The sequence below is a fragment of the Festucalex cinctus genome, chromosome 15 (genome assembly GCF_051991245.1).
Source record: "Festucalex cinctus isolate MCC-2025b chromosome 15, RoL_Fcin_1.0, whole genome shotgun sequence".
Lineage (NCBI taxonomy): Eukaryota > Metazoa > Chordata > Actinopteri > Syngnathiformes > Syngnathidae > Festucalex > Festucalex cinctus.
This window is the reverse complement of record NC_135425.1, coordinates 7799795-7813345: the sequence shown is the minus strand read 5'-3', so window position 1 is coordinate 7813345 and position 13551 is coordinate 7799795. Positions and strand designations below refer to the sequence as shown.

At 40.2% G+C, this 13551-nt stretch overlaps 2 protein-coding genes across 3 annotated transcripts in view; one reads left to right on the top strand and one right to left on the bottom strand.

The window, feature by feature from the left end:
- Window positions 1-1679: 1679 nt before the first annotated feature.
- pomk (protein O-mannose kinase) lies at window positions 1680-4273 on the bottom strand. Its single transcript, XM_077497578.1, has 3 exons — window positions 4134-4273; window positions 3737-4019; window positions 1680-2501 (listed from the first exon to the last, which is right to left on the bottom strand). Exons 2-3 carry the CDS (start codon window positions 4004-4006, stop codon window positions 1734-1736), a joined length of 1038 nt encoding a protein of 345 aa, XP_077353704.1. The 5' UTR covers window positions 4007-4019; window positions 4134-4273; the 3' UTR covers window positions 1680-1733.
- A 302-nt stretch (window positions 4274-4575) lies between these two features.
- pam (peptidylglycine alpha-amidating monooxygenase) overlaps window positions 4576-13551 on the top strand; it is a 65642-nt gene continuing 56666 nt past the window's right edge. For both annotated transcript variants that reach the window (XM_077496763.1, XM_077496762.1), the window contains exon 1: window positions 4576-4712. The gene's annotated coding sequence lies outside the window, so the exon portion shown is untranslated. The remainder of the gene's footprint in view (window positions 4713-13551) is intronic.

Genomic DNA, 13551 nt, shown 5'->3' with positions numbered 1-13551 from the left:
AGTTACACCTGGACTTTACTACCAGTCTGAAAAGACCGCCTTCAATGGAGCCCTGATTCATCGAGTCATAGTGTGTAGGGCGTAGTGTGGGGTGGTGCAACGATGGCCATTATTTCAACACAAATTCATGGAATAAAATGTTATTTAGAAGCATGACGAGGTAGCGCTTCTGCTTCGGGGGTCACTGCGGAGTTTTTATGGGCTGGTAAACTATAAAGTATGAAGGCTGATATTGGGCCGAAATAGATTTAGAGCTTTGGTGCTTCAATGAAAGAGGGACATCTGGTGGACGAAAGAAGTGAACGCAACCTATGTCACTAAAGAGTGAAACATTTAGCCTACTCTTTCAGCAATAATAGTGAAATAGTGAAATAACTTAACATGACTCAACATGATACTGATCAATGTATTATTTAAAGAAGACTGCGTTAATTCAAATAGAAGAAGTTACAAAAAAAAAAAAAAGTTGCCCTAAATATCAGTAGATGTGTGCATAAAGGAGTACGAAAACAAACAAACAAACAAAAAAAACATCCACAATAGGTTTTAGGCAGCTCCTCTTCACACTCACTGTTGAAAATATTGCTCACATGGTACTGACGATGCTGGAAGACATACATATATTTGCAAGCCACTTCCTACACAACTTATTTGACGGTATAATATCTAAACGGTCCAGATTTTTGAATGTTGCTTTGCTTTTGCTCACTGGCCACCATTACTAATGCACAAAACCCTACACATTAATGTTCATTATTTTGGTGGTGATTACAATTATTTAAAAAAAAAAAAACAACTTTATTGAACAAACAACTGCAACAACTACTCATCATTCCAGGAAGGTATGCTATGCACTGTCCACACTGTAACACAAGGGGTAGCGTCTTGAGATTTATCCACTCTCGTTCGATCATTTTCAGTCTCCGAAACGGCGCATCCGTCCGTAGGAAATGGCAAATGGAAAAAAAACAAAAAAAACTTGTGCGGATACAGTGTGGACGGGGCCTTATCTTTCACATTCCATAACCTACTTTGATTGACCCAATCTCCCAACAAAAATCCATCCATCCATTTTCTAAACCGCTTATCCTCACTGGGATCGCAGGCATGCTGGAGCCTATCTCAGTCAATGAGCGGTAGGCGGGGTACACCCTGTACTGATCGCCAGCCAATCGCAGAGCACACAGCTGAACAATCATTGGAATTGAACACTGCACCTTGGATCTATGGGGAGAGATGTGTCTCAAAAATGTTAGCACAAATACATTTGTGATTTTTACACGTTTTTGAGATCCACAAATACAGCCGAGATTTTCACGGTTTTTTCAGATCCACAAACATTTTCACGATTTTCATGTTTTTCAGATCAACAAACATTTTCTTGGTTTTCACGTGTTTTTCAGATCCACAAATATATCCGCGATTTCCACGTCCTTTTCAATTTTATGTGTACGTTTTCCATGACTTATGCATGCGAGTTGTCGAATGTTAATTTGTGGATCTTCCATTGTGTGTTTATTTTGCACAAGTCGGGAAACAAAATACGACCTTAGTTTGTTTTCCTTGAGCTTGTTTTGCCTTCACTCGGAAGACACGCTTCTTCTACTGTTAAATTTTCTTCTTCTGCGCCACTAAAGCAATCCGTTGTAGCCAACCAAATAAAAACAAGTAAAATGTACTGAATATTGTAACCGTTGTTTATTGCATGATGGGCTAACTTGTAAAATGAGATCTTAAAGCATTTCTCTGAATCCAACGTCTCTGACCATATTGCTATAAACTGCCTTGTAAACAGTTAACACGTTCAGGGCTGATGGGCGGAGTTTCGGGTCTTCTGCCTTACACTCCTTATGAATTTGAAAAAGATGGAAGTGGATCAAATCTCCTCCATCCACTCTTCCTATCACAAACTGTACAACATCTGGGATCTTCCAGATATCTGTCCTTTCATCATACCCATGCATGAGATCATCTGAAAACGGCTTCCCTATGTTATCGAATGGCCACAGCTGCTCAGGCGCCACAAAGTCACCACTGAGCTCCCTGTGGCCGCATTTCACCAGCAAGCCCCTGGATGAGTCCACCTCAGGCAGCGCATCCAGATCATTCACCACCAGGTGGAAGTCATTTGTGAGCAGAAACTGCGAGAGAGTTTTCTCCAGGGTGTTGGAATCACACATCACCCTCTTACCAGCTGGGCTGTTGTGGAGGTAATGAAGAATGGAGACGTAGTCTATCGCCAACAACAGCCGCGTCTGCCAAGTGTTGCGATGTTTTTGCTGCTCCTGTGCTAGAACTGCGTTCAAATTAAGAAGTGAGCCCAATGGATGGTACTCTGTGACCAAGGTATGGTCTTCGAGGCAACACCCCACCAACTGTACCACCAGGGGACCCTGCAGTGCCTTTAGCATTGCTAATCCGTGGAGAAAATCCTGTGAGTAATCCAGAGATGACAGTTTGGACACAGCCACCTTTTGTCCTTTCCATTCTGCCAAGTAGACCTACGGAGGGGGTGGAGGAAGAAAAGAAAGAAAAGAAAAAAAGAAAAAAAAAAGAAAAAAAAAAGAAAAAAAAAGAGAGTTTAGGATCAACATGTACATGACTATTAACATTTTTACTTTCCCATATATTAGCACATACTTCTCATATGCTGCATTTGCAGTGTAAACCTATCCTTAATAACTAATTTGCTCCCAATAACGTGTAAATACGTTTTTTTTTAAGTTTTAAGTGTCCCAAAGACGTTTTTTTTTTTTTTTTATATATATATGCTAGAGCATAGCAAAGAACGATTGCAGAAATGGTAGTTATTACACAAACGGCCAGCAGGTGGCAGCAGAGCAAAGGAGATCAACCAGGGCTATCTAGAAAAAAAGCTAAATTACTTAGAATTTTAAATAGATTTGTGAAAACTGATGAAACTTAGCTCTCTTCTAATGCTAATTGCTGAAAAACGGAAACAGAAACATACTTTTTTTTTCCTGATGAAAGAAGAGACTTTAATCTTTCTTTTGATAGGTTCCATGCTTTTATAGCAATTGAACACAATATTTCGTGGGCCTTGCAAAATCAGTCAAAATTCAGTAAAACAGCCGGGAGCGAACGGGATTGCTTCTGTGAAAATGGCTGGGAGTGAATGAGATTTATATAGGCTAACATTTAATTGTTATTGTTTTGTTCTAGTATACTTAATTGGGCTGTCAAGATCAAATAGTTTTAGAATCAATTATTCTAACGATTATTCTGTTGATGGATGGAATAATCAGATACAATTTTTATTTTTGTATTAAAGTCTATTGTTCCCCTGATTTCCTTTTTGAAACACACCCAGTTACTGGTTTAGTCATTGTTTTCCACAAAAGCAGATGTTTCCAAATTTCTTACAAAAAAAATCAAGTATAATCAGTCTGCTTTCATAAAGTACTACAGATATCAGAAAAATAATTACTTTTGAGAGACTGAAATCAGAGGATTTCGTCAATTTTAAACAATTACTCAATTATTAAAATTGCTGACAATGAATTTGATAATCGATTAGCTGTGTGTGTGTGTGTATATATATATATATATATATATATATATATATATATATATATTTACACCAAATATGTAGCATTTTAAAATTATGATTGTGTTTAACAGATGGACACATGAACGGTGGGTTTGATTATGCGTTTTAAGTGTCGGTGCAGTTTACACTCTAGTGGTAGATTTTGAGAGGTTCCGACTAGTGTACCTTCTTCACTGCCCCCTGGCCGATGAGCTTCAGCTTGCGCACTTCCGCTTCTATCAGAGGACATTGAAGCCAGGGGGTGCAGTTCTTCATTGTCGGCATTTTAAAGTGTTGAGCCACACAGCCGGTATGGGCGGTGACTGGTTGTCCAACTGACTGATACACAGAATCCAAATACAGGTAGATCAAGATGTTGATGAGGAGTAAAGCTGCAAGGCAGATCGCCACCACTGGACTACTCTGGTAGAATGAAGTACTGCTTCGACGACCCATGTTGCACAGCAACCTAAAGGCAGACAGGACATAGTAGTACCCGCAGTCATCAAAAAATTCGCACAATCAAAGTTTTTTTTATTTTTTATATAGGTAACCGATGTAAACGCACACAAATGTTACCTACAATTGCTCTTGGATCACATGGTAGTCAAGTCACAATACACATAAATCCGTTTAACAACCTGCTCGTTACATTACCAGAACTAAAGTGTAGCGAAATCGTGCATTTCACTGACAATAAACCGGAAGCAAACTACCACTTCCTGTAAAGTATTCATAAGAAAAGCAAACTTTGTCTTTCGTAAGTGATTTATGTATCATTATTATTATTATTATTATGTGTATGATTTGCTGTTTTTTAAGGAATTGTCACGGCAAAATAATCTACCTTTGGTTATAATTTTTAATTAATAAATCAAAACGCCAGGTTAGCAAGAAAACATCTGTTTAGCACTAGACATGAACCACTGCGGCCGCATATTTTATGTAGCCCCGAGGGCCTCCAGCAATCTTAATGCATTAATAATGACACTTAGAACCTGGAATTAAATCAAACATAGAGAAAAGGGCGGTTGCGAACAATGCTTTTATTTTGAAACAAGGAAACCGAGCGGATTTGTGTGTTACTGACAAGATAAATCCGATGTTGTGACTTAAGTTGCCGTCATAATATAGTCGAGAGGAGGAGATCTACGGCGTACAGGTAAGCAACCATTCGTATTTACAAACCCTTAGTAGAACAGTGAGTCGTCTGGCCAAGCATAGAAGCATTCTTACGTAGCCAAAAATTGATGCATATCTTCCATGCAAATTAATTGGCTGCTATGGCATTTTTTTTTAACCTGTCAAGAGCTATTTTTGTCAGATGCCGTCAATACTGGCACCTAAATGGTGTTTATGATATGATTCATAATCGATTAGGAGATGGCATTGATCGCTCGTGCGCTCACTCGAGGGATGTTATAGCATATAGTTTAAGGCGGCTATTTTGTAGCATACAGTCGTTTCCCATTTGAGGTGTGACGTCTCAAAAATGACACAATTAATACGTCGACATTGATGAACGAACTGAAATCAAAGCAAAACAAAGTGTTTTGTATTTAATACATTAGCATCGCATTTAATGTAATCTATTGTTTATTTTGTAACTGATTCCAGCTTCAGGTTAGCTACAGGTTTGATTGGTTATGGACAGGAAATGAAACCACACCGAGATGCAGGCGTGATAGTTTGCTTGTTGTGTCATCGGGAGGTATGTGGATGTCTGTTTACTCGTGGACTACGTGCTGCGTCTTCCATGACCGGACTCAGCCTTGTTTCCATAGTTTCCTCCAGTCTTCTCCCATTTGGCTGTGATGTCAGAACATTACTGTGCCTCCTCCCCGTTACTTCCACCTGACTGTTGTTAGGGATGAGTCATGGAGTGAGTCATACTGATATTTACATTGCTGATTATTGCTATCATTTGGCATAATCTATTTGATTCAAACTCGTTTACAATTGTACATCGGATCGCCCATGGATTTTATCATAATTGTACTGGGCTAGTGTACAAATAAAACGTACTATTTGTATATGTATGTATGTGCGTATGTATGTGAAAGCACAGACATGAAACAGAGTAGATTTGATTTTTAATGAAAGGCTTTGCTGGAAATGGCAATGAGATGTGTTTCAATGCTTCAGAAACATTTGCTTAACAATTTAGTTAATAAAAAAAAAGCAAATAACCAACCGTCAGGGCTTAGTGCATTTAGTGGCCTGGAGCTAATGGGGAGGGGAAAAAACAACAACTATACAAACGCAAAGGCACCAAATGAAGTCACTCATCAAAAAGACAGCTAACTAAAAGAAAATCCACACCATGCAGATCGCCAGCACCTCCACCACTGGCCAATAACACCAAGGGGGGGAAGAGAATAAAATAAAATTAGGTTGCTATACATACAAAATTTCAATATTGCAAACAAACAATCGAACAAAAATAAATGATTTCATTCATTCATTCATTCATTCATTCATTCATTCATTCATTCAAAGGCCATCTGCAATTGAGTCTGATGTTCCTGATTCCATTCATGGGCCTCTCCTCTTGTATGAACTCTGCCCAAAAGAAAATAAACAGTCTTGGCTCTTGCCCAAACATTAAGAAAAAGGGAGACTCACCGGTTGTCTGATGAGGAGTTGTATTGTAACATCCATCCATCCATCCATCCATTTTCTTGACCGCTTATTCCTCACAAGGGTCGCGGGGGGTGCTGGCGCCTATCTCAGCTGGCTCTGGGCAGTAGGCAGGGGACACCCTGGACTGGTTGCCAGCCAATCGCAGGGCACACAGACGAACTGTATTGTAACAATACAATACAATACAATATCCGAGACTAGAGAGCTGTTGGATGAGGGCACTCATTAAAATTCACTCACTAAAATTACGTCCTTGGTCACATTGTATTCGGGCGGGGTCCCCAAATTTGGAGAACCACTCTGCCACCAAAACTTGGGCAACAGTCGTGGTATGTTGATCACGGGTGGGAACAGCAAGGGTGTAGTTGCTGAAAATATCAGTTAACACTAGAGATGTAACGATATTCAAAAATCACGATACGATATTATCACGATATGAAGGTCACGATACGATAATTATCCCGATATTGTGGAGGGGTTGGCGATATTTAAAAAAGATCACAATATTGTAACAAAAAATAGTCCATACTAAAAAAAAAAAGCACAATATTGTGCTTTTGTACATAACAGCAATGCATACAAAACCACCTACAATCTCTAATAACAATATTGAGGCACTTACTTGCTAATGCAAGCACACTTTGATCGCTTGACAAGCAAATTAGGTTCCCCATCATCAAACAATTAGCATAACTTTTGAACATAGAAGGCCAAAACATCCCTAATAAAAATGTAATTGCACTAATAAACTAGCCACTAGAGGGTGCTAGAACTGCACAAATGGAAATCAACCTGACTTTTTTTTTTTTTTTCCCCCACAGATGTGTTCCTTTTAAATATTGTGAACATGACGACGACGATATTGTGGCAGTTATAATATCACGATATCACGATATTGTCCTTATCGTTACATCCCTAGTTAACACCAAGGCATTTCCCATGCCATTCTTAGCTGGATCCAGCAAGGTGTAATCAATGGCCAGGATTTCATTCGGTCTAAATGCCAGCAGATGTCCCTTAGGGTTCCATAGGGTGACTTGATTGTCCTTGGCAAACTGGCACCGCTCACATACTTTGCCCCTCTGTTCAACTTCTCTTGACATACCTGGCCAAAAACACCTGGACCGCAGAAGTGCTCCCCCAGTAGCGAAGCTTACAAAAATCGCTGACTCTACAGAGTCCACAATGGTTCGTGGGTGCAACAGCATCTAACTGGAGCCAACGTTCACTATAGCGATAATGCCGTACCCCTGATCACCTGGACCAATGACGGAGAAGCCCTGCAGGTAGGCCAGTGTCCAGGGGCTCAAATAACACTGCTGTATCTGAACATTGCTCACAATGATCTTCATTCAACCACCTGGGATGCAGTAAGCACGCTTACCTCTGACCCTTGCCTTTTCCGCAATTCTGAAAACTTTTGAGTGGCTGCCTGGTGACATTTCGGAAATGCTTGTGTGATAGATTGTGGAGTATTAATTAGAGATAGACCGATATGCTTTTTTCAGGGCCGATACCGATTCCGATTATCGGTAGTCAAGGAGGCAGATAACCGATATTTGAAGCCGATATTCATTTGCAGTAAAAGTTAAAATGTTGGCACCAAATTTTTGAATAATGCAAACCCTAACCGTTCTTTACAATGGATTCTCACACTGCACTTTTCATTTTACATCCTTCTATCTGCAATAAGACGTTGGTGGCGGGGGGAGTTAAATGTGGGGGCCAATGTGACATTACCTTTTATAGCATTTGGGATACTTGTAGTTTTATTCTATAAATGTTATATTTTTATTAGTGCTGTCAAGCGATTAAAATATTTAATCGCGATTAATCGCATTTTTTCATAGTTAACTAATAGTTAATCGCACATTTTATTTATTGTAAAAAAAAAAAAAAAACCTTGATTTTTTTTCTGTCCCATTATTTTATCGAATTGTAACATCGTTAACGTGAATAAGAGTATTGATTTTCGTATGCAAATCTTTTTCTTTTTTTTTATTGAAAAAAAGTATTGAATTCAACACACGCAAAGTCACACAAACAGCCCCTCAACAGCCCTTTCCAAGGGATTAAAATTGGGGCAATGTAAAATGCCAACAAAGTGCATATGAAATGTAAACTCAGAGACTCTGCTTATAGTGCAGCAAACTATTTTTAAAGTTTGTTTTAAACTTAGCAGCAATATATTGGTCATTATTTACCAGCTCAACCCAGTTTCTGATTTCTTTCTGATTAGAAAAATAACTGAAATGGCTAACAGCATCCTAGTTTGCTTTGAGCCAGTTGCTCAAACAGACAAGCCTGTTAACATTTTCAGACAACAGGGAAGCTCGCCTTCATATCGCGATCATATTGCGCACGCCATATGTGGTCAGTGAGACTTTGGATTTGATGTCCCATATACTAGCTACCTGCCTGAAGTGCTCTGCGACAGTATTGGCAAAATGCCGGTCCTCGGTCTTCATAACAAAGCATGGCAGCGAAGCACCCAGTCAGTGTCAAAATAATGGGAAGTTACCCCGAGGTAGTTGTGGTGACTGAGAGACGTCCAGTAATCGCTTCGGTGAGTCTCTTCTTAGTTGATTCATCCATTGGTTTCTGTCGGAAATTATCCACGGATGCCTGGGTTTGACGAGGGGTCGGAGAATCGGCATCAACGGTGTGCTTGGCTATCAAATGGTATTTTAAGCTGGACGTGCTGCGATGGTAGTTCAGTTCGCGATGGCAATACATACAAATTACTTTGCTCTTGTCAATGCCACCATTAGGTAATTTTTTAAAAGTAAACTTGCCGTTCAGAATTGAATTTATATCCTTTTTATGGCTCGCCATGATGCTTCTCTTTCCCCGTTGTTGTTGCTTTTTTTTTTTTTTTTTTTTTTCCTAACCAGCAATGTCAACGCAGACGAACTTTTCATCCATTACCGTGATTGGTCAAAACAAAAGTTTGGTAGACCACGCACAGGTTGTCATTGCCCAATCAGCTTTAAGTATTGTAATGAAAGCCTTGCATTTACCGCTGATCTGTATACACAGTGGCGAACTCCCATAAGTGAAAGACAAATGATCTAGTTGCCAGGTGAAAGCTCCAAATGAGCTTTAATTGCGCGATAAAAAAAATGACGCCGTTAAAAGGGGGTTGCGTTAACGCCGTTAAAAACGCGTTTAACTGACACCATTAATTTTTATATTTTGAAGTAATAGGAGGAACCCTGTCATTCAAAATGTGCATCAGCTGTGGCATTACTTATTACTACAGCAAAAATAAATAAAAAAATTCCATGAGAAAAACTATTCATCCCTGAACACCATACAGTTCTTGTAGACCTTATTATGATTATTGTTATTGTTACCATATAGACAGTTTTGATAAGCTGAGGATCTTAAATCGAGAACAGCAATATCATGCGACTCCTCTCTACAAGAGAACTGTCAAAAGACACTTCATCATGTAGTTTACTGCCACTTAGGATGCCCCAATCAACGCAGAAAAAGGTAGAGTAAAATAACTTGGTTATAATAATAGTAAGAATAACTTGGTTAAACAGACATTGTTGCGGTGGACCGCTGCCACTTTCTGCTGTTTAATGTGTTTTACACTTATAGACACGTGTGTGTATATGAGCACACTATTCTCTCACTACTGTACTGTACTGTATCACTTAATGGCACAGATGTACTTGTCTAAATAATAACTGGGCTGCAACATTGCTAATTCACATTAACAAGCACTGTCTTAGCTGTCCACATGAATAGTTACTAACACACGAGAAAGTTATACAACACACCAAACATGAGCTCATTATTCAAAGTATGATGCACGTAACGAAATTACATCACTGAACATTAATTGCAGCCGTGTACGGCCGTAGATGTTACATATTAGTGGCATCCATTGAGAGGATAATGTCCCAAATGACGGCAGACATGACGTGAAAAGAGAGACAAAACGAGCAAATAAGCACACTATACTTTAGTGCACTTCTCTACTAATGCCAAACATACGGAAGAGAACACGTTCGTGTAGTTAAACGGTGTTTGAGACACTTAATTTGTTACGGAGCGGACTTTAACGAGGTGCACAACGAGCTGTCAATCAAATCAACGTCGAAGCTTAAGGCACACAATGGCAAACCAGTGCGACAAATAAACACAATATAAAGTAACTAAACGCTATTTAGCGTCACTGTGGCATCTAACTGCATTATAACCGCTATGCAACAAGTAGTGGACGTGACGAGAGGTAAATATAATGATATTACTCTACTCTTAACATGGAACTAGACAATATAATAATGACAACTGTTAATATTTGGAACCTTTCTAACAAACATTATTTACTTAATTAAGTGAAAATGTGTGTGATTCCCAACCCGAGTAGTTCAAGTAGCGAATTAGCTACTGGGTGTTAGCCTACATGCTAAGCTGAACACACCACTGTTAGCTAGCGGGGATTCAATGCAAGGCACTGCAGCTCCATTCATATAGTGCATTTAATACACAACATAATTCAATGTGTTTAGCTTATCATGGTGAAACGATCGGCGGAGTCTCTTCTGTTTTAACTTACCTTCGAAGCATGTGTCTGTCGCGTTGTGTCTGTGGGTGCGTGTGTGACCGGCTACTGTGATACACGGCATACACTACTGATTGGTTCTGGCTCTTGCACGGCTAACCAATCAAATGCTGCTATGGGCGTTACATTGCTGGAGTTGGACTCCATAACAGACAGAGACGCTCTGGGCTGCATTCGAAGCGAAAAGACGGAGTTTTAAATGGATCGCTCATATCGGCCGTCAGATTAATAAAACAGACCGATACCGATATGTACCAATATGTCAAATATCGGCCCCGATTATCGGCCCGACCGATTATCGGTCTATCTCTAAATAACGGAAGGCAGTACAAAGAATGCTAGCCCATGCTGTACAAAGAGCTCACAGTAGCATTTCCCAATCACATTCATTCTGAACACACCAGGGACTCCAAGAGGGGCCCCACCCAAAGTGTCTTTTTCTACAAGGGCGCCACACTGTGAATTTAGTTTGCCGCACAGCTCAATGTTTAATTGCAGGTATCCAAGATATGGAATACCCAACCCATTAGCTGCCTTAACCAACCAGTTACTCCCTTTAAGGTGTTCTGGACCACAGATTTCTAAGTGCTAACGGAAAAAAGTTTCTGTAATGGTGGAAACCATGTACCCAGTGTCTATCAAACATGACAAGAACATCACTCATGGTAACCTTCAAATGGGAACACTGATATAAGATTTGAGGCCTTGTCTATTTTACTTTTCATCGCATCTGAGCTGGCAGCGCTCCCAACCAAACTGTGGCTCTGAAGTTTGGTGGGTGCTAGTTTTTCGCAACTGGGGAGGATTCTGACTGCCTAACCAGAGACTGTGAGGACTGAGTATACAGAGGCACATGCACACCATCACATTCCCTTGCATAATGACCAGGTTGCTGATGTCTACATATTATTGGTCCACGCTGGGCTGAACGACTACGCTGAGGAAGGCGCTGTAGCTGAGCAATGGGCTCTTTGCACAAATCCAGCACTTCCTGAACTCAATACCACTCCTTCATTTCCTGTCTTTCATGAGTGGACAAGTTGATTAATCCAGGTGTGCCTGACCTAAGTAATCAGGACGAGATTGGTCGGACACACCTGGATTAATCACTTTGTCCACTCATGAAAGACAGGAAACGAAGGATTGGCGTTCAGTTCAGGAAGTAGTCGAGCTGTGCAAAGATCCCATTGTTTGAGTTAATAAATTAAGCTGCTCTTGCTGCCGCTTCCTTCATTTCACTCATTTCTGACAAGTGGGCAGCATTAGCGAGGGAGTATGTTCTCTGGACACCACACTGAATGCCACTGATGGCCGGAACTGAATTCCTGCGGCCCCTGACAGCACTAGGAAGGCCTTCACGCTCCCACCTAATTGCCTCCCCCCTAACATCGAGCAATGTAACTGTGGGTTGGTTGCTCACAAACTACTTAAGTTCTCGCCTTATGGTGACATCCATACCTGCTCAACAAACTGATTCCCATAGCAAAGCCTCAGTATTAGTCATTTCGGTCGGTGCACGCTGCCTTTCCCGCTCCATAAGTCTCATTAAGGCAAAAGAAAATTCTAATGTTTCACCTTCTTGTTGCTTCAGAGAAAAAAAGGCCTCCTGTAGAGCTACGTAAGACGCTGAGAAACCATGGAGTTCCTGAAAGATAGCAATTATTCTAGCAGGATTGCCTCGCTCTGTACTCGTCCAATATTTAATCTCGTCCTGAGCTTCGCATTCTATGTAAAAGAGGGAAAATGCCAGCTATAGATAAATGACGTGCCCCCATGCCTGCCTACACTTCTTCAAGCCACTCTCCCAGTGCAGTGTCGCCCTCTAAACATTGGCCACTTCCGATCACGGGGCACAAACACTAACCTCTCTGCTGCAGGAATGCTGGCAGTAAAAAAAGGCACTGCACTAGTAACAGGTCCAGCAGGCGCCCATTCTTGACGCAACCGCTCCTGGTCAGCTTGCAACTCTGCAACCACATCTCTTAACTCATTTGCTCCCAAAAACGTATAAATATGTTTTTATTTTAAATACTACCAGTGTCCCAAAGACGTATTTAGATGGTTTTTTTTATGCTAGGGCATACAGAAGGCTTTGATACAGTTTTGAACTGAAGAGAATGACTGAAGCAATGGTGGTTATTACAAAAACGGCCAGCAGGTGGCAGCAGAGTATAAGAGATCAACCAGGGTCATGTTGCAATAAGTTGTTTTCTCCAGTTATAAACTGTGAATAATGATGAAACTTAGGTAGATTCTAATGCTAATTGCTACAAAACGGAAACAGATAGAAATGTTTTTTTTCCTGATGAAAGAAGAGACTAATCTTTCTTTTGGCAGGTTCCATGTTTTTATAGCAATAGAACACAATATTCTGTGGCACTTACAAAATCAGTCAAAATCCAGTAAAACGGCCTGGACTAAAAATAGCTAGGAGTGAATGAGTTAATGTTCGCAATTCCTTCTCCATAATAATCGATTTAAAGTCGAGAACCGCTGCTGTTTTGCCAAAACAAAACAAAACAAACCAATGAAACACCTCTCCGCCCTTATTTTCTCACAGCAACAGATCCTGCCGACAACACCAAGTTTGTGGCACCACACACATGAAACGAAGTAGATTTGATTAATTTATAATGAAAGGCTTTTGTTGCTGGAAATGGCCCAGAGACGTGTTTCAATGCTTCAGAGACATTTATTTGATTAACAATTTAGTTAATCAAAAAAGCAAATAACCAACCGTCAGGGCTGAGGCCAAATACATTTGAAAAAAATAAATTCG